Genomic DNA, 20,825 nt, shown 5'->3' with positions numbered 1-20,825 from the left:
ACGCATCCCAACTCCGAGCACCAAATGTCCAGTCACTGCCCCTGGACCAACCTCCATGCAGCAACCAGCCATCAGCTCACGTCTGCCCCTCTCAGCACCTCACCCAGGGTGGTAAATGACCTGGCTTGGCCAAGTTTTTGCGACACGCTTATGACACCAAGGTCTTCTGACCCCCAGGTCAGCACACCTTCTAGTACAACATGAAGTTTGAGTTTCCTGGCCCCCAAAGCTCAAAGTCCATATTTGGCAGGAGTCTGTTCCCACTTTATCCCTCTCAAATAGTCACGCTTGGTGTCTGTGGGGGATGGTTCTGTTTTCCGCACTCTCAAAGGGCCATGTCTTACTCAACCGGCCTTTCTACAACAAAACCTGGTATAAAAGAAATGTTCGACATCAGCCGCTCTTTTTCTGCCTCTCCCACCCTTCCTCCCCTTCCCCGCCCATGCCTCTAGCCTGCTGACCACCGTGTCTGTCTTCCCAAGGGACTATCCATCCCTGACGCTTGCAGCTGCCACTTTCTGCTTCACTCAGACCCCTCGGTGACACCTCCTCCTTCCCCGTCCCAGGCATTGAGCCCCACCCTCCCCGGCACCACGCAGCAATCGAGACCACAAAGAAGCACACCAGAGCACACCCTTCTATTGGCTCCCGATGTTTGACCCAGGTCCCCCTGCTGCCCTCGTCCTGATAACACAACCGCCAGAACACAAGAGCACATGGTGAATGTCACGCCACCACTCTCGAGGCTTGTCACCCAAACAGAAAGCTCGACGCGCCCCCAGCCAGCCCCAGCGAGGGCCCACCCCACGGGTCCAAGCCCGGGAGACCACGAGCAGCCACGGCTGGTAAGCCTCCATCATCCGTCTCCTCCCAAAGCGGTCGATGCCAGCCTCCATGGCAGCGGAGCAAGGCTCACAAAAGCCTGCCTTGTGGTGAGGCCAAACAACAGGAAGTAGGCTAGTCCTTCCTGCAGGAACCGAGACGTGACCATGCCTCTCCCGTCTCAGAATCCTGAGCACGGGAAAAGCAACTGCCACTCAGTGTTCTAGTCCCTTTGTTAGATGCTTCCAGAAATGGAACAATATTTCAAATCATTTCACTGAGACCCCATCCATGTCCTGAGACCACTGTTAGTCTCCATGCAAGTTCCTCGACCAAATTCCATCCTGATATTCTTCAGCAAGGACGTGCTTCAAATCAGGTATCAAAATCACCGTGAAAATTGACCCCAGCTCTGAAAATATGCAGTGACTTCTCCTTTTGAGGAAAGAAAACTCGCCAGCAGGGGGTAGAGCAGGTGGCAAAGGGAACCCTGGCTGCAGGTCTAGGCGCCGAGGGGACCGCATCCCGGGAAGCCACAGTTTCAGAGGACAGGGGGAGGGGGAGGGGAGGGAAAGCGTGCTTACCACAGGGAGGAGCCTTCGGTCCCCGTGACTTCCAGGAAGTCGTAACCGTCCTCCAGCTGGAAGTCAATAAAGACCAGGGCGATGGTGTCCCCCAGCTCAGCCAGGATGGTCCAGGTGCAGTCGGCATTGTTGTGGTACTCCGAGGGGAAGTGTGGGCTGGAGATGATGCCGCTCTGGCCCCGCAGGGTCCCGCCGCAGGCATCGTCCGCTGTGGGCAGAGAGAAGAGGCTCATGTGACTCCAGGTCCTGGTACTTAATTGTGTGCTTCACGCACGAGAGGCAGAGAGGATCCTGGGACATGACCTGCAGCGAGGATGTGCCACAAGCTTCCAGAGCCCTGATCATGCACCAGACCCTGTTCTAAGCATTTTAGTTCTTCTTCTCATTGAACAGATGAGGAAACCAAGGCACAGGGAGGTAAAGAAACCTGCCTGAGGTTGCACAGCCAACGAGCTAGGTCAGCGAGCTGGGTGAACTCTGCCTGTTGAAGCACATTTCTAGCTACCACACCACACTGCTGGGCAATGACCAAGCCAAAAAGAGAAATCAGTTGTCGCACTTATTTCCACGGTCACGACTGTGGTGACCAGGACCTTTTTTTCCTACCAGATCCTAGGAAACTTCGGGTGTGGAGATGAAAGTGTTAGTTGCTCAGTCATGTCCGACTCTTTGTGACCCCATGGACTGCAGACGGCCAGGCTGCTCAGTCCATGGGATTAACCAGGCAGGATGACTGGAGTGGGTTGCCATTTCCTTCTCTAGGGGAATCTTCCCAACCCAGGGATCGAACCTGGGTCTCCTGCATCCAGGCAGACTCTTTACTGCCTGAGCCACCAGGGAAGGTCTCGGATGTAATGAAACAGAACAAAAGCTCATCATGGTTCCCTGAGGGCAAAACTCAAAGGGCATTCACAGCCCGGCCAGACCTCTGCAACCTTCCCTCCTGCTCCTCGGGCCCAGGTCAGCTCGGTTCGAGCGCTGGGCGTGGCCACCCCTCCTGGGCTGTGCTCACGCCACGCCATCTGTCTAGGATGCCCCTTGTCCAGAAGATGTCTTCGGATGCTTTGAGACCCAACTCCAACGCCAGTTCTCAGTAGAGCCTCATTCCCCATGCTTTTAATAACTGCTCCCTTCTCTGGGCTCCTGCAGCGAAGTGTGTGACTTCAGACATCATATCTGGCTCTGTGTGAATGACCTGTCACCCGTCTGTCGGCCACTCTAGGTTCTGAACTTGCTGGAAATCCCAAGGGCAGGGACCATGTCTTCCTCATCCCCACCGCACATCCTGATGGAATCACTGCTCCAGCCTAAATCCCAGCCAAGACTTGATATTCAGAAACAATGATCCCAGGACCATGCTCTGATATATATAAATAGTTAAGAACACTGGCTTTCCGAGTTTTGCACACCTCAGTGCGCGCCCCTCCCCTGCAGCTTATAGCTGGGTGGCTTAGTGGAAGTTATCCAGACTTCCTAAGCCCGCCCTCCTGGAGCTTGTATGCAAGTGGTGAAGGTGGCTTAGTCGCTAAGTTGTGTCCAACTCTTGTGACCCCATGAACTGTAGCCCACCAGATTCCTCTGTCCATGGGATTTCCCAGACAAGAATACTGGAGTGGGTTGCCATTTCCTTCTCCAGGGGATCTTCCCCACCCAGGGATCAAAACTGCATCTCCTGTATTGCAGGTGGATTCTTCACCGCTGAGCCACCAGAGAAGCCCCTTGCATGCAAGTAAGGGATCGTAATCCACTTAGCAAAAGCTGTATTCGAGATGTGGACTAAATTATAAAGAAAGGGAAAATGTAATATCAGGGTTCAAATGTGTATCAGAGGCAGCACAGTAACAATAACCAAAGTTACTATTTATTAAGCACTTGCACTGTGCCATGTGCTATGCTAACGACTCTACATGTTTCATGACTCTATGAAATATCGTTCCCATTTTACAGGTAAAGAAACCAAGGCACAAAGAGTTTCAGTTATTTGCCAAAGGTACAGCTTATGGTAATTAAAGGAGCTGGGAGTTTTAAGCCCAACAGTCTAATTTCAGGGCCAATGCTCTTAACCAACACTTCCTTGTCTCACTGGAGTACAATTCACACTTTGAGGCTAGAGATAAAGTAGCACATTACATTGCCTGGGTGAGTCAATTTGGGGAAGCTTAACAGAGGCAGTACTCTTCGGGCAGGGTTTTGAAGAATGAACCGGAGTTCACTACATAGAGAAGAAATGGAAGGGCATGTAAAAGAAGAGAGAACCAGAGGTCATAACCATGTAAGAACAAAACTACAAGGCAGATCTGAGATAAGCCGTTCGAGATGGTCTGTCTTGAGCAGAGAGGAATGATGGGCAAAGGTACTGGAGATGGGGGAGCCACAAGACAGAGAACACGGCTCCAAAAGATGGGAAGCAGTGACTGTATTGGAAAGAAACTGGATTTTATGGTCAGGAAGGTCTAGCCTTGAATTTGGGTTCCACAGTTCACCAGTCCACGGGGCCTTGGGTGATTTATTTCTCTAAGCTTCATTCTGCTTCTCTGTAGAACGGTTTCTTGTGACAACTGAATGGGATAATGAATATGACAGTACCGAGCATTAGCCAGTGACAGGCATGTGCTAGATGCCCAACTAAAGGCAAATCCTCCCTTTCTTTCCACTTCATCTTGAGGATCAAAGACAGTGAGGAAACAGGATTAAATCTGCATCTCAGAAAGACCATTGTGGCAGAGACGAGGTCTGAGCTGGGGCAGTGGGCAGGGTGCTCTTAGTAGCACAGAGTCACCAAAGTCGAGGTGAGGCCAGATGTGATCTGAGCTAAAGGACCCGAGGAGGGTGAGAGTTGGACCCGCTTGACAGCTAGTTAAGAAGCAGAATCTACAGGACTAGCAGTTGGGAGGCACGAATGAATCCCAAGCTTCAGGCATGAGCATCTGGAGGGACAAAAGATGCCACTTCCTGTGTCGGGGGCCCAGGAGGAGGGGGGCACTTTGTGGTGTGGAAGGCAGGCAGTTTTGGACACCATGGGGTGGAGTGTGTGCAGGGGGCACCCCAGTGGAGAGATGGAGCTGACAGCTCGATTCACAGAAGCAGTGTGCAATGGAGATAAAAGTGAGTTTATTCAGAGGTCCTGAACTATCCTTACTAAAGTCATTCTACAGGGTTAAGGTCTATTCAAGACAAGGAGCCCATTTTTTTTCTTTCTTTTATTTTTGGCCGTGCCATGCAGCATGTAGGATTCTAGTCCACTGACCAGGGATCAGACCTGTTCCCCCTGCAGTGGAAGTGTGGAGTCTCAGCCTCTGGGCCGCAGGGAAGTCCTGAGAATGAGCCCACTCTTAAATGCCAGCTCCTTGGTGTGTACAAGCACAGAAATGAAGGCGTCTCACTCAGTAGGTACTCAGGAAAGCTTCCCTCCCACACTCACTAGGTGACCACCTACTGCGTGCTAGACGCTGGGCCAGGACCAGCACTACATCATGAAAAGCATGATCTCATCCCTGCCCGGAGAGTTTCTCTGAGTGGGGGCAGCCAGGCAAACAGCCAGGCAGTGGCTCCCAGAATTGTTATAACCAAGGGTTATAACCAAGGTTATAACAATAACCAAGGGTCAAGGCACAGTGACAGCTGAGGGGATTTAAGAAGCCTTCATGCAAGAGGCAACATCTGTGTTGAGATAGCCATTCATTCGTTCAACAAACATTTACTGAGTATCTATTATGTGTCAGGCACTGTTCTAGGTACAAAGGATTCATCTGCATATAAAAGAAAATTTCTACCCTCATGAAGCTGACATTCCAGTTGGAAGAAAACAGACAATACTCAAGATAAATAAGTAAATATCTTCCCTAAATAAACTTCTTTCCCAGCAGTAAAGAATCCACCTGCCAATGCAGGAGATGAGGGTTCAACCGCGGGTTTGATCGCTGGGTTGGAAGATTTCCCTGGAGAAGGAAATTGCAACCCACTCCAAAAGGATCTGACACGACTGAGCGACTAAGCAACAGACAATGGTGAGTGAAGTGGTGATCAGTGCAGGAGGAGGATGGGAGGACCCTGCACTAGAAGTAGGGGTGTAGAAATTGCATTAATGGGTCAGAGAAGGCCTCACTGAGAAGCTGACACTTAAACCAATACTGGGGGAGGCAGAGGGGAAGCCCGGTGGTTATCTGGAGGAATAGCATTGGAGATAGAACAGCAAATGCAAAGGCCCTGGTGTGCAGAGGCCTGCACAGTTGAAGAGCATCAGGAAACCCAAAGGGATGGCACGCTGGGAGTAAGGAGCCGGGGGATGGGGCTCCATGGAGGACCAACGAGGCCACTGCTAGGTCTTGGGGTTTGACTGGAGTGAGATGAGAAGTGAGCAGCAGGTTCTGAGCAGAAGACCTCATCTGATTGGTGTATTAACAGGATCCCTTGAGCTGCTGTGTAGACAACAGACCAAAGAGGAAGAGGGCAGAAGCAAGGGGCTTGTAGAGGCTACTGCAGTGATTCAGGAGAGAGAAGTTGGTGGCTTGGGCCAGGTGGTACCAGGGAGATGGAGTCAATGTCTGGCTGCGTTTTGAATGCTGAGTTGGTGGGATGCACTTCAATTGAGAGCTGACTGCCTGATCGGAGCAAGCGAAAGGGTGTCCTGGGCAGAGAGAATGCAGGAGCAAGGCAGTTGCGGGTGCACGTGTGGCATTTAGAGACATAGTCAGGATTGTCTGAACTCAAAGGGCAACACAGAGATGGCAGAGCTGGGTGGGTGGGAGGGAATGGCTGCCTGGTGAAGGGCCTCGGATGCCAGGTAAAGGACTGCAGCTCTGTTTTCCTCCTCGTCCTCCCTTTTTTCTCCTGCTGCCTCCAATCCAGCTGACCTGCCCCCATAAAGGAGGGTGGGAGGAATGGTAGACATATTTGCTTTGCTCGGTTTTAAATTGAGTTTTCCTGGTGCTGTTTGTCATATCCAGTTGCACGGTATTTCCTGGGTATCTCTGGCAGAAGCCTGTGAAGTCTGACATCCAAGGCAGAGTTTGTCTCCTTCTGATGTAAATAACTTCACCATGACCAGTACCAGGGAGATAAGCCCCAGGAGCCATCCAGCAAGCGGGAGATTTGTCAGCGTTGCTCCCAGCAAGTGCTGGGCCTGCCGGCCTGCAAGAGTCCCACACTGGCCCTGTCTACCCCAGGTGGAAGCGTCTACACCCTTAGCCACAGTGGCTTCATCTTGACTCCACTGAAGCTTAGGAAAATCATGATCAAAGAAGAGACACTTATCTTGGAACTTGCAAGAGGAATAGGCAAGTGTGGAGGGAGAGAAAAGAAAGGGCTTCCCCCCAGAGAAAACAGGGCATCTGAGGGCAAGGAGGGGCCCTAATGAGCTTGGTGTGCTTGGGAAGTGGGCCACTTTCCCTCCAGGTGAAAGTGTGGGATGCATGAGATGAACGGTGGGGTAGACGTGGAAAGGGAGGTGGAGGTCCGCTCTGAAAGGCCTCGGCAGGCTTGCTAAAGGGAGGGCTTCTACCCTGCTGTTGTTGGGGAGACTTGCAGGACTGTCAGCAGAGAGTGAAAGCCAGGTCTGCTTTAGAAAGTGACTCTGGTCCCTGCATGATGGATGGATGCTGTGGTTTGGGGGGCAGCAAGGATGGCAGGCGGGGAGAAGTAGTGAGGAGAACGGTGAAGAGGCCATTCCCAGCATCACAGACTGAACTCTGGGCAGCAGGAAAGAGAAGAAGGAGCAGAAGAGATTCAAGAGTGAGTCTGGGGGAGAAACAAGAGGATGTGGCCTCCACCCTGGAGTGAACTGCAAAGGAGAGGAGGAGGGGAAGCGGATCCTGAGGTCTGCAGAGGGCCAACAGCGCTGATGATGGCAGTGATGGGGAAGGGATGCTGCTTCTTCACCCCCAACGGCAGGGGTGAGTGCAGAAGAGGCTGAAAAGTGGGCATGCACGTGGGCCGGGGGCACCGTGGAGAGGACCGGAGCTTGGAGCCTGCGTGGCTGGGAGTGGGCCAGGCTCCACAGGAGCGGAGAAGGCCGGGGACAGAAGCAATATTTAATGGGCAGCAGACAGAAGCAGAGGCTCCTGAAAGGAGGCAGAGAAGGAGCAACTGGGTGGGGGTTAGAGGGGAAACCCTCAGGTGGAAAGGTGAGGAAGTGGGGCAGGAGCGCAGGGGCCTGGAGATGGCCCCAGGGGCCATAGAGTGTGCAGGGTCTCCAGCCTCTCTCCTGTCTCCAAGCATTCCTCCTGCCCTTGCCCACCCATTCCTCACACAGAGGCCTGATCAGTTCGGTTCAGTTCAGTTGCTCAGTCGTGTCCCTGACCAACTCCTGGACTTTACTCAAACTCATGTCCATTGAGTCACTGATGCCATCCAACCATCTCGTCCTCTGTCATCCCCTTCTCCTCCTGCCTTCAATCTTTCCCAGCATCAGGGACTTTTCCAATGAGTCAGCTCTTCGCATCAGGTGGCCAAAGGATTGGAGTTTCAGCTTTAGCATCAGTCCTTCCAATGAACACCCAGGATTGATCTTTAGGATGGACTGGTTGGATCTCCTTGCAGTCCAAGGGACTCTCAAGAGTCTTCTCCAACACCATAGTTCAAAAGCATCAATTCTTCAGTGCTCAGCTTTCTTTATAGTCTAACTCTCTAGTGATCCCGGTAAGAATAGACCTGATGACACCACGCCCCTCCATAGGAACCTTGGAAAACTTCACTGTTATTCGGGATAAAGCAGAAGAACCGGGGGCTGACAAGAACCTCACAGGGCCTCCCCTCATACCAGCCACTCCCCTACCTACTTCCCATAATCATACTGGCCTCCTCCAAGCTCTTCTACTGCACCAAGCATCTCCCTGCCCAAGAACCTGTTGAAATGCTAGTCCCTCTTTCTGGAACCTTCTTCCCTACCTCCGTGGGCCTGATTGGCCCCTCTTTAGCCTTTAGGTCCCAATATAAGAGTCATTTCCTTAAGGATGTTTCCAGAAACAGAATACCCCCTCTCCACATCATATATTTTCAGAGTACCACATACTTTACCATAATTAATTGATCAACTAATTTATTTAATGTCTAGACAGTAAAATCTGTGAGTGCAGGGTCCATGTCTGTTCTGTTCCCAGCATCTACCACACTTCCCAGTATATAGGAGGCACCCGGTAAATATCTGTTGAACACATAAATGAAACAGGAGAGGGAGGAGCCAAGATGGTGGAGGAATAGGACGGGGAGACCACTTTCTCTCCTACAAATTCATCAAAAGAACATTTGAACGCTGAGCAAATTTCACAAAACAACTTCTGATCGCTAGCAGAGGACATCAGGCGCCCAGAAAAGCAGCCCATTGTCTTCGAAGGGAGGTAGGACAAAATATAAAAGATAAAAAGGGAGACAAAAGAGCTACAGACGGAGACCTGTCTTGGGAAGGGAGTCTTAATAGAGGAAGTTTCCAATTACCAGGAAACCCTCGCACTGGCGGGACTGGGGGAAGTTTTCGGCAATCTAACTGGGAGGAAAAATTAAACAAGGCCCACAGATTACGTGCCTAAAAGCAACTCCCAGCAGAAAAGTACCCCAGACGCTGGTACCCGCCAGCAACAAGCGGGGGCGGAACGGAGAGAAGCAGGTGGCATTGCTTAGGGTAAGGACCGGCCCGAAGACCCTGAGAGCAATCGGAGGGAGCTCTTTTAAACTGTGGGATAGCAAGGGACAAAATTAACTGGCCCAAACACACTGCCAGCGGTTCGCAAAACAAAGGGACTGAGAAACTCCAGAGAAGAGCCGGCCCACCTCCGCTGGAGGTAGGAGGCAGGGAAGAGGGGAAAAGGGCAAACTCAAGCCCCTGAGAAGCCACCCCCTCCCACACTGCAAACAGGCCCCCGGTTCCTATCTAAAGACTTCCTGAGACCCGACTGGCGGCGCGCACTGGGGCCGCGGAGGGAAAAAGCGCGCCGTACCCGGGGAGATTGCGCCCAAGCCTCTGGCTGCCTGAGCCGCTGGACGCGGAGGGAAAAGGCACGCTGCACCCGGGAGAGTACGCCCAAGCCTCTGGCTGCCTGAGCCGCTAGACGTGGAGGGAAAAGGCGCGCCGTACCCGGGGAGAGTGCGCCCAAGCCTCTGGCTGCCTGGGCCGCTCGACGCGGAGGGAAGGGGCGCGCCGCATCCGGGGAGAGTATGCCCAAGCCTCTGGCTGCCTGAACCGCTCAGGCCGGGGAAGGCACAAAACGCAGGTGCAACCGAATCCGAGCTTTTGTGGAGTACCTGAACACTGGAACCGCACTCAACACAGGGCCCGCTCCCTATAGAGCAGCCGGGAGCCTGAGCAGTGTAGACGGCGAAAGCACTGACACCCGTGAGCGGGGCAAACCCAGTGTGGCCGGAACACGGTGAGTGCTATCCACACAGAGCGGTATCTGTCTGCAGCGCCCCACCCTCCCCGTAGCAGGACTGAACTGAACTAGCGAACCTAAATAAGAGATCACCTCCGCCCGCCTGTGTCAGGGCGGAAATTAGACACCGAAGAGACGGCAAACAGAAGCCAAATAAACAAAGGGAACCGCTTCAGAAAGGACCGGTGCAACAGATTAAAATCCCTGAAGGTAACACTGACTACACCGGAAGGGGCCTATAGATATCAAGAAGTGTAAGCTGGAAAGAGGAGCTATCTGAAATTGAACTGAACCTACACTGACCGCAACAACTCCAGAGAAATTCCTAGATATATATGTATGTATTTTTTTTTAATTAAAAAAATTTTTTTTTCTTTCCTTTTTTTTATTTTTTATTTTTTCTCTTTTATTTTCTTTTAAAATTCCCTATTACTCCTCCATTACTCCTCGACTTTCATTTTCATATATTTTTACGATTTTTTTAATTAGGGAAAAAAATTTTTTTTTCTTTTTTTTCTTTTTCTTGTTTTTCTCTCCTATTTCCTTTTAAAGTCCTCTAATACGCCTCTATTATTCCTTAATTTTCATTTTCATTTCACTATAACCTTGCCAAAAAAAAAAAGAGAGAGATAGAAACCCTATTTTTAAACAGAACTTCATATACATTTCTAAAATTTTTTTTTGTTTTTGTTTTTGTTCTTAAATATTGTATTTCAAAGAGTCTAACCTCTACACTAGATTTTTAATCTTTGTTTTTCAGTATGTGATATAAATTTTGGACATTTAAGAATCCAATATTCAGTTCCCATTTCTATTCAGGAGTGTGGTGATTACTCTCCCACTTTTGACTCTCTGTTTTCTACCTCAGAACACCTCTATTTCCTCCTTTCCCCTTCTCTTCCCAATCCAATTCTGTGAATCTTTGTGGGTGTCTGGGCTACGAAGAACACTTTGGGAACAGATAACTGTGTAGATCTGTCTCTCTCCTCTTGAGTCCCCCTTTTCTCCTCCTGCTCACCTCTATCTCCTTCCTCCCTTTCCTATTCTTCATGTAACTCTGTGAACCTCTCTGGTTGTCTCTCACAGTGGAGAATCTTTTCACCATTAACCTAGAAGTTTTATTATCAGTGCTGTATAGTTGGAGAAGTCTTGAGACTATTGGAAGAATAAAACTGAAATCCAGAGGCAGGAGACTTAAGCCCAAAACCTGAGAAAACCAGAAAACTCCTGACTACACGGAACATTAAGGAATAAGAGACCATCCAAAAGCCTCCATACCTACACCAAAACCAACCACCACCCTAGAGCCAATAAGCTCCAGTACAAGACATACCAGGCAAATTCTTTAGCAATGCAGTAACATAGACCTGAGTGTCAACATACAGGCTGTCCAAAGTCACACCTAACACATAGACCCATCGCAAAACTCATTACTGGACACTCCATTGCACTCCAGAGAGAAGAAATCCAATTCCACGCACCAGAACGCTGACACAAGCTTCCCTAACCAGGAAACCTTGACAAACCAATCATCCAACCCCACCCACTGGGGGAAACCTCCACAATAAAAAGGAACCACAGACCACAAGAATACAGAATGCCCACTCCAGACACAGCAATCTAAACAAGATGAAAAGGCAGAGAAATACTCAACAGGTAAAGGAACATGAAAAAAGCCCACCAAGTCAAACAAAAGAGGAGTAAATAGGGAATCTACCTGAAAAAGAATTTAGAATAATGATAATAAAAATGATCCAAAATCTTGAAAACAAAATGGAGTTACAAATAAATAGCCTGGAGACAAAGATTGAGAAGATGCAAGAAATGTTTAACAAGGACCTAGAAGAAATAAAAAAAAAAGTCAATTAAAAATTAATAATGAAATAAATGAGATCAAAAACACTCTGGAGGGAACCATGAGTAGAATAACAGAGACAGAAGATAGGATAAGTGAGTTAGAAGATAAAATGGTGGAAATAAATGAAGCAGAGAGGAAAAAAGAAAAAAGAATCAAAAGAAATGAGGACAACCTCAGGGACCTCTGGGACAATGTGAAACGCCCCAACATTCGAATCATAGGAGTCCCAGAAGAAGAAGACAAAAAGAAAGGCCATGAGAAGTTACTCAAGGAGATAATAGCTGAAAACTTCCCTAAAATGGGGAAGGAAATAACCACCCAAGTCCAAGAAACCCAGAGAGTCCCAAACAGGATAAACCCAAGGCAAAACACCCCAAGACACATATTAATCAAATTAACAAAGATCAAACACAAAGAACAAATATTAAAAGCAAATAACACACAAAGGGATTCCCATAAGGATAACAGCTGATCTATCAATAGAAACCCTTCAGGCAAGAAGGGAATGGCAGGACATACTTAGAGTAATGAAAGAGAATAACCTACAACCTAGATTACTCTACCCAGCAAGGATCTCATTCAGATATGAAGGAGAACTCAAAAGCTTTACAGACAAGCAAAAGCTGAGAGAATTCAGCACCACCAAACCAGCTCTTCAACAAATACTAAAGGATCTTCTCTAGACAGGAAACACAGAAAGGTGGTATAAACGTGAACCCCAAACAACAAAATAAATGGCAACGGGACCATACCTATCAATAATTACCTTAAATGTAAGTGGGTTGAATGCCCCAACCAAAAGACAAAGGCTGGCTGAATGGATACAAAAACAAGACCCCTATATATGCTGTCTACAAGAGACCCACCTCAAAACAAGGGACACATACAGACTAAAAGTGAAGGGCTGGAAAAAAATATTCCATGCAAACAGAGACCAAAAGAAAGCAGGAGTCGCAATACTCATATCAGATAAAATAGACTTTCAAATAAAGGCTGTGAAAAGAGACAAAGATGGGCACTACATAATGATCAAAGGATCAGTCCAAGAAGGAGATATAACAATTATAAATATATATGCACCCAACATAGGAGCACCACAATAAGTAAGGCAAACGCTAACGAGTATGAAAGAGGAAATTAATAGTAACACAATAATAGTAGGAGACTTTAATACCCCACTCACAACTATGGATAGGTCAACTAAACAGAAAATGAACAAAGAAACACAAACTTTAAAGGACACAATGGACTAGCTAGACCTAATTGACATCTATAGGACGTTTCACCCCAAAACAATCAACTTCACCTTTTTCTCAAGTGCACACGGAACCTTCTCCAGAAGCGATCACATCCTGGGCCATAAATCTAGTCTTGGTAAATTCAAAAAAACTGAAATCATTCCAGTATTCTTTTCTGACCACAGTGCAGTAAGATTAGATCTCAATTAGAGGAAAAAAATTATTAAAAATTCAAACATATGGAGGCTAAACAACACGCTTCTGAATAACCAACAAATCATGGAAGAAATCAAAAAAGAAATCAAAATATGCATAAAATGAATGAAAATGAAAACACAACAACCCAAAACCTATGGGACACTGTAAAAGCAGTGCTAAGGGGAAGATTCATAGCATTACAGGCCTACCTCAAGAAACAAGAAAAAAGTCAAATAAATAACCTAACTCTACACCTAAAGCAACTAGAGAAGGAAGAAATTAAGAACCCCAGGGTTAGTAGAAGGAAAGAAATCTTAAAAATTAGGGCAGAAACAAATGCAAAAGAAACGAAAGAGACCATAGCAAAAATCAACAAAGCTAAAAGCTGGTTTTTTGAAAAAATAAGCAAAATTGACAAACCATTAGCAAGACTCATTAAGAAACAAAGGGAGAAGAACCAAATTAACAAAATTAGAAATGAAAATGGAGAGATCACAACAGACAACACTGAAATACAAAGGATCATAAGAGACTACTACCAGCAGCTCTATGCCAATAAAATGGACAACTTGGAAGAAATGGACAAGTTCTTAGAGAAGTATAACTTTCCAAAACTGAACCAGGAAGAAATAGAAGATCTTAACAAACCCATCACAAGCAAGGAAATCAAAACTGTAATCAGAAATCTTCCAGCAAACAAAAGCCCAGGACCAGATGGCTTCACAGCTGAATTCTACCAAAAATTTAGAGAAGAGCTAACACCTATCTTACTCAAACTCTTCCAGAAAATTGCAGAAGAAGGTAAACTTCCAAACTTATTCTATGAGGCCACCATCACCCTAGTTCCAAAACCAGACAAAGATGCCACAAAAAAAGAAAACTACAGGCCAATATCACTGATGAACATAGATGCAAAAATCCTTAACAAAATTCTAGTGAACAGAATCCAACAACATATTAAAAAAATCATACACCATGACCAAGTGGGCTTTATCCCAGGAATGCAAGGATTCTTTAATATCTGCAAATCAATAAATGTAATACACCACATTAACAAATTGAAAGATAAAAACCATATGATTATCTCAATAGATGCAGAAAAAGCCTTTGACAAAATTCAACATCCATTTATGATTAAAACTCTCCAGAAAGCAGGAATAGAAGGAACATACCTCAACATAAAAGCTATATATGACAAACCCACAGCAAGCATCACCCTCAATGGTGAAAAATTGAAAGCATTTCCCCTGAAATCAGGAACAAGACAAGGGTGCCCACTCTCACCACTACTATTCAACATAGTTTTGGAAGTGTTGGCCACAGCAATCAGGGCAGAAAAAGAAGTAAAAGGAATCCAGATAGGAAAAGAAGAAGTGAAACTCTCTCTGTTTGCAGATGACATGATCCTCTACATAGAAAACCCTAAAGACTCTACCAGAAAATTACTAGAGCTAATCAATGAATACAGTCAAGTTGCAGGATATAAAATTAACACACAGAAATCTCTTGCATTCCTATACACTAACAATGAGAAAACAGAAAGAGAAATTAAGGAAACGATACCATTCATCATTGCAACAAAAAGAATAAAATACTTAGGAGTATATCTACCTAAAGAAACAAAAGACCTATACATAGAAAACTATAAAACACTGATGAAAGAAATCAAAGAGGACACAAACAGATGGAGAAATATACCGTGTTCATGGATTGGAAGAATCAACATTGTCAAAATGGCTATACTACCCAAAGCAATCTATAGATTCAATGCAATCCCTATCAAACTACCAATGGTATTTTTCACAGAACTAGAACAAATAATTTCACAATTTGTATGGAAATACAAAAACCCTCGAATAGCCAAAGTAACCTTGAGAAAGAAGAATGGAACTGGAGGAATCAATCTGCCTGACTTCAGACTATACTACAAGGCCACAGTCATCAAGACAGTATGGTACTGGCACAAAGACAGAAATATAGATCAATGGAACAGAATATAAGGCCCAGAGATAAATCCACGAACCTATGGTCACCTTATCTTCGACAAAGGAGGCAAGGATATACAATGGAAAAAAGACAACCTCTTTAACAAGTGGTGCTGGGAAAACTGGTCAACCACCTGTAAAAGAATGAAACTAGAACACTTTCTAACACCATACACAAAAATAAACTCAAAATGGATTAAAGATCTAAACATAAGACCAGAAACTATAAAACTCCTAGAGGAGAACATAGGCAAAACACTCTCCGACATAAATCACAGCAGGATCCTCTATGACCCACATCCCAGAATTTTAGAAACAAAAGCAAAAATAAACAAATGGGACCTAATGAAACTTAAAAGCTTTTGCACAACAAAGGAAACTATAAGCAAGGTGAAAAGACAGCCCTCAGACTGGGAGAAAATAATAGCAAACGAAGCAACAGACAAAGGATTAATCTCAAAAATATACAAGCAACTCCTCCAGCTCAACTCCAGAAAAATAAATGACCCAATCAAAAAATGGGCCAAAGAACTAAACAGACATTTCTCCAAGGAAGACATACAGATGGCAAGAAAACACATGAAAAGATGCTCAACATCACTCATTATCAGAGAAATGCAAATCAAAACCACAGTGAGGTACCATTACATGCCAGTCACGATGGCTGCTATCCAAAAGTCTACAAGCAATAAATGCTGGAGAGGGTGTGGAGAAAAGGGAACCCTCTTACACTGTTGGTGGGAATGCAAATTAGTACAGCCACTATGGAAAACAGTGTGGAGATTTCTTAAAAAGCTGGAAATAGAACTGCCATATGACCCAGCAATCCCACTTCTGGGCATACACACCAAGGAAACCAGATCTGAAAGAGCCACATGCACCCCAATGTTCATCGCAGCACTGTTTATAATAGCCAGGACATGGAAGCAACCTAGATGCCCATCAGCAGACGAATGGATGAGGAAGCTGTGGTACATATACACCATGGAATATTACTCAGCCATTAAAAAGAATTCATTTGAATCAGTTCTAATGAGATGTTTGAAACTGGAGCCCATTATACAGAGCGAAGTAAGCCATAAAGATAAAGACCATTACAGTATACTAACACATATATATGGAATTTAGAAAGATGGTAATGATAACCCTATATGCAAAGCAGAAAAAGAGACTCAGATGTATAGAACAGACTTTTGAACTCTGTGGGAGAAGGCGAGGGTGGGATGTTTCAAGAGAACAGCATTGAAACATGTATATTATCTAGGGTGAAACAGATCACCAGCCCAGGTTGGATGCATGAGACAAGTGCTCGGGCCTGGTGCACTGGAAAGACCCAGAGGGATCGGGTGGAGAGGGAGGTGGGAGGGGGAGACCGGGATGGGGAATACATGTAAATCCATGGCTAATTCATTTCAATGTATGACAAAAACCACTGCAATGTTGTAAAGTAATTAGCCTCCAACTAATAAAAATAAATGGAAAAAAAAAAAATAAATGAAACAGGAAACTGAAGCTCAGAAAGATTCAGTAGCTTTCAGAAGGTGACACAGTAGGTGACCAAGTTGGGATTTCAGCTGAGTCTCTCTGGCACCTGGACTATGGTCTCCTTTACTGGAGAAGCTGGTAAAGAATCCGCCTGCAATGTGGGAGACCTGGGTTCAATCCCTGGATTGGGAAGATCCCCTGGAGAAGGGAAAGGCTACCCACTCCAGTATTCTGGCCTGAAAAACCCCATGGACTATAAGTCCATGGGAATGCAAAGAGTCAGACACAACTGAGTGACTTTCATTTCACTTCACTACATCACACCTCCTGAAATTGAGCAGGACCCTGCAGGATCTTTTCAGGGACAGAGCCTCCCCCGCCACCCTCGGTATCCCCTCCCTCTTGTTTCTTTAGCCTCCTAGGTCTTCTTCCAATTCCAAAGAGTAAATTTAGTTAGAAACGTGAGAAAATGCAGAAACAAAGGAAAAGAGTCAAGCAAGACAAATGAATACATCTACATCTGTGTCTCCATTTCTTCTCTGTAAATAGGTCCCTCCATACTAATTTTCTAGATTTCATATATATGCATTAATACACAATATTTTCCTCTTTCTGATTTACTTCACTCTGTATAACAGGCTGTAGGGTCATCCATCTTACCTCCACTGACTCAGATTCATTCACAAATGCCCCAGTTTTAGTCAGTGCCTTCTAGACTGTGCTGAGCTGAGGACTCGGGAGTTTGAGGCCCTCTGGCTAGAGGCACACGTCTTCTCTGAAGATGGCACCTTTGCTGCTGGAGTCTGCCCTCCCCCTTAGGCCCTCTGACACCCTTGTTCCTGCATCATCCTATTTTGATTGAAGATGCTGTAAAAGTTGTTTGGAGATTTTCTCACACTTTAAACAAGGCGTTGTATTTCATGGTTACAACCTCAGAGTCGTAAAATATAACCTTCAGCTGACACCGCACTCCTAAAATATTAATTTACACCTCCTCCTTCTCGGGCGATGGGCATTCTCCTTCGCCATTAAGTCATGTCTATTCTAGGGTGCAGGTATGTTATGCTGATAGCTGCCTTTTCAAGTTTATGACTTTATTTATGATCATCTTTAAATTCCGCTGAAATTTCCTCAATTAACTATAATTTTAGAGAACTCTCCCTCAGCCCCCTTTGACGTCTGCTAACTCTCCAGTGATTCACAAATGTCAGGTAGGAATGAAGGAAGTTGCATCATGCCCCTCCCCACCCCTCACCATTTGAAACCAACGCCAGTGCACTCTCTTGGATGCTTAGAAGCTGTGAGGTCTTCAGCACTGGGGTTCTGTCCACATCCTCCCTGCTCAGGGCTACGCAGCTTCTGAGAAAAGGAAAATCCCAGTTGGCCCCTCTTGGAGAGAAGCCGCCATCTGACAACCCAAGTGCAAGGCTGAGAGAGCCAGGGCGTGAGAGCCCCAAAGCTGCCAGCAGCACCCCGTTTCCTTCTACTGTGAACCTCAGTGTCCCTGACTGCTCGGCCTCTTCTGGGGGCTCAGGATTCTGCCCCTTTTGTCGCTGTTGTTGTTCAGCGGCTCAGTCGTGTCCAGCTCTTTGTGACCCCATGGACTGCAGCATGCCAGGCTCCCGTGTCCTCCACGATCTCCTGGAGTTTGCTCAAATTCATGTCCGTTGAGTCAGTGATGCCATTCAACCATCTCATCCTCTGTCACCCGCTTCTCCTTTTTGCCTTCAATCCTTCCCAGCATCAGGGCCTTTTCCAGTGAGTCAGCTCTTCACATCAGGTGCCCCTTTATCCTTGGCTTTCTCGAGGACACCCCTTCTTTTTATTTAATGAGAGTATAATTGCTTTACAATGCCGTGTCAGTTTCCTCTGTACAACAGTGTGAATCCGCTGCCCTCTTGGGCCCCCCTCCACCCACCTCTAGATCAGCACAGAGCACCGAGCTGAGCTCCCTGCGCTATGCAGCAGCTGCCCTCTAGCTAGCTATTTTATGCACAGGAGTGGACCTCTGTCAATGTTTCTCTCTCAGTTCATCCCACAAGCACACCTCTTTCTAAAATGAAGAAACTGCCAATTGCCCAAGGGCATCGCTATTTCCACCACCCCCAGACTCCTTCCATTGACACCGCCCCCGAGGTGCCGTTCGGAGGAGGACAGACAGGACATGGTCTGTGATGTACCTCTTCTTTGTTGAACTTTCATTATAGGCCAGATGTCACGATAGATGCTTCCCCTGCACCTGCATTTTCTCATTTTATTCTCTAACTGCTCAAAGAGACAGGTGTTATGTCATCCACACTTTACCAAGGAGAAAACTGAGGCTCAGAGAGATTTTAAAACTGGCCCACAGTCACCTGGCTACTAACTGTTGGGTCCAGGATTCAAATCCAGGATGCTCAGACTCCAGGCCGTTATCCACCTCTTTCTCTGCCACTCGGGTCTCAGCCCCTGTGATGCCAGCCCTGACGCAGGCTCCTGGAAGCCCCAGACCCCGGAGGGGGGGTTTTGCAGGTGGGAGAAGCCTCCTCCTGCTCTCCTTCTCTTCTCCTGAGGAGCCTGAGGCAGGGCCTGTGTGCTGTCTCCACAGGGAGGGCCCCACCAGCCACGCTCAGGTAGAGCTGGGCAAATTCTTGGCTCAGGTTTCTTCATGGGAAACCTTGGCCCCTCAGACCCAGGCCCGCATCCTCAAGCAGCAATGCCCAGCAGAACCACCTCAGGCCCTTCCCTGAGGCTTGTCCTAAGGAGCTTCTGGGACAAGTTCAAGAGGAAGGTCAAAGGGAAACCACAGGAGACGGGGCAGCCCCTGGCCTGGCGGACCCGTGTAGGGGATGCACCTCAGCGGGGACCAGGGTCTTGGGCTCTGACCAAGCTGCGGCAGCTCTGGAAGGAGCGATGTCCCCATGAGTCTCCTGCCATGGGTCATAAGCCGACTGTCCTCGTCTGCGGTAGACAGGGGTGGCCAAGATCATGGCTGGTCGGCACACAGACTTGGGTGGAATCCCCTTCTAGCTGTGTGACCGCCAGCAAAGTACCTCCCCTCTCCAACCTCAGTTGCCTCACTGTAATATCTTCATCTCCTGGGCTTTTTTTTTTTTTTGGTGAGGATTAGGTAACGCGGGGTCTGGCACCCAGTTTGTGCTTGATAAGTAAATGCTGGCCAGTGGTGGCCATGGCTATCAGAATCATGAGAGCTAACTGTCACTGAGTCACTACTGTGAACACGGCTCTCTGCTGCATGCTGAGTGTTCAGCAGCTCGAGCCTCCCTTCGCCTTAGGAGTTAAGTACGGCTCTTCTCATCATCCACAGGTGAGAAGACCGGGACCCGGGAAGTTGAGTAGCTAGGCCAGAGTCACTCGGACAGGACTGGAATCCAGGTGACTGGACTCCAGAGCCTGTGTTCTGAGTGGTTTTGCTACAGTAACAGGAGTGATGGCAATCAAGTGAAGTGAGAGTGCTAGTCGTTCAGTCAGGTCTGATGACTCTTTTCGACCCCAGGGACTGTAGCCCTCCAGGCTCCTCTGTCCATGGACTTCTCCAGGCAAGAATACTGGAGTGGGTAGCCATTCCCTTCTCCAGGGGATCTTCCCTACCCAGGGATAGAACCCAAGTCTCCTGCATTGCAGGCAGATTCTTTACTGTCTGAGCCATCAGTGATGGCAAAGATGACAGATGTAGGACCAGCGATCCCAGTGGCAGTGGAGGGACACTGTACTTAGGAATGTTCTCTGGGGGCCACAGTCCCTGCCAAGGCCCCATGGTCAGAAACACTCAATGTCCACACTGCCTGCCATGGCATTTGGTGCTCGCTGTATGTTGTGTAGTTGGCTCTGCACAAGGGGGCCCAGCGTGCAGCGCCCAGGCCCTCTAAGCTATCTCCATCACCATGGTGGCTCTCTTATCCCTCTCCTGATCTTTCTAGCTCTGAACTGCCTCTTGCCATAGAACTGATACCCCTCTTCTTGGAGATACCATGGGCATTTCAAACCTGACCTAGACAAAATGAGCTCTCTTGACTGTCTTTAGGGTATACACTTCCTGCTCCCTGACCCAGCTACCCCCATTTTGGTTACGAGCATCCCCACCCTGCCAGCACTCCAGAAAGAGCCTAGGAGTCAACCTTGACCCTTTGTTCCACCAGCACCTGCATTCATTTCATCACAAGGCTGCTGGCTATGCTCCTAAACCACACACCCAATCTGCCCTCTTCCCTCCATCTCTACCATGGCCACCCTTGATGGAGAGGCATCAGCTCCAGCCTGAGCACCTGCAGCAGCTGCCTCCTAACTGGCTT

The 20,825-nt window shown here is 47.4% G+C and overlaps 1 protein-coding gene across 5 annotated transcripts in view; it reads right to left on the bottom strand.

The window, feature by feature from the left end:
• CSMD2 (CUB and Sushi multiple domains 2) overlaps positions 1-20,825 on the bottom strand; it is a 697,019-nt gene that overhangs the window by 414,271 nt on the left and 261,923 nt on the right. For all 5 annotated transcript variants that reach the window (XM_070468425.1, XM_070468426.1, XM_070468423.1 and 2 more), the window contains one exon: positions 1,407-1,614. In XM_070468425.1, coding sequence (XP_070324526.1) covers positions 1,407-1,614 — 208 coding nt within the window. The remainder of the gene's footprint in view (positions 1-1,406; positions 1,615-20,825) is intronic.

This window comes from Odocoileus virginianus, chromosome 5, assembly GCF_023699985.2.
Source record: "Odocoileus virginianus isolate 20LAN1187 ecotype Illinois chromosome 5, Ovbor_1.2, whole genome shotgun sequence".
Classification (NCBI taxonomy): domain Eukaryota; kingdom Metazoa; phylum Chordata; class Mammalia; order Artiodactyla; family Cervidae; genus Odocoileus; species Odocoileus virginianus.
Note: the sequence above shows the minus strand (reverse complement) of the source record. Positions and strands in the feature narration are given on the sequence as shown.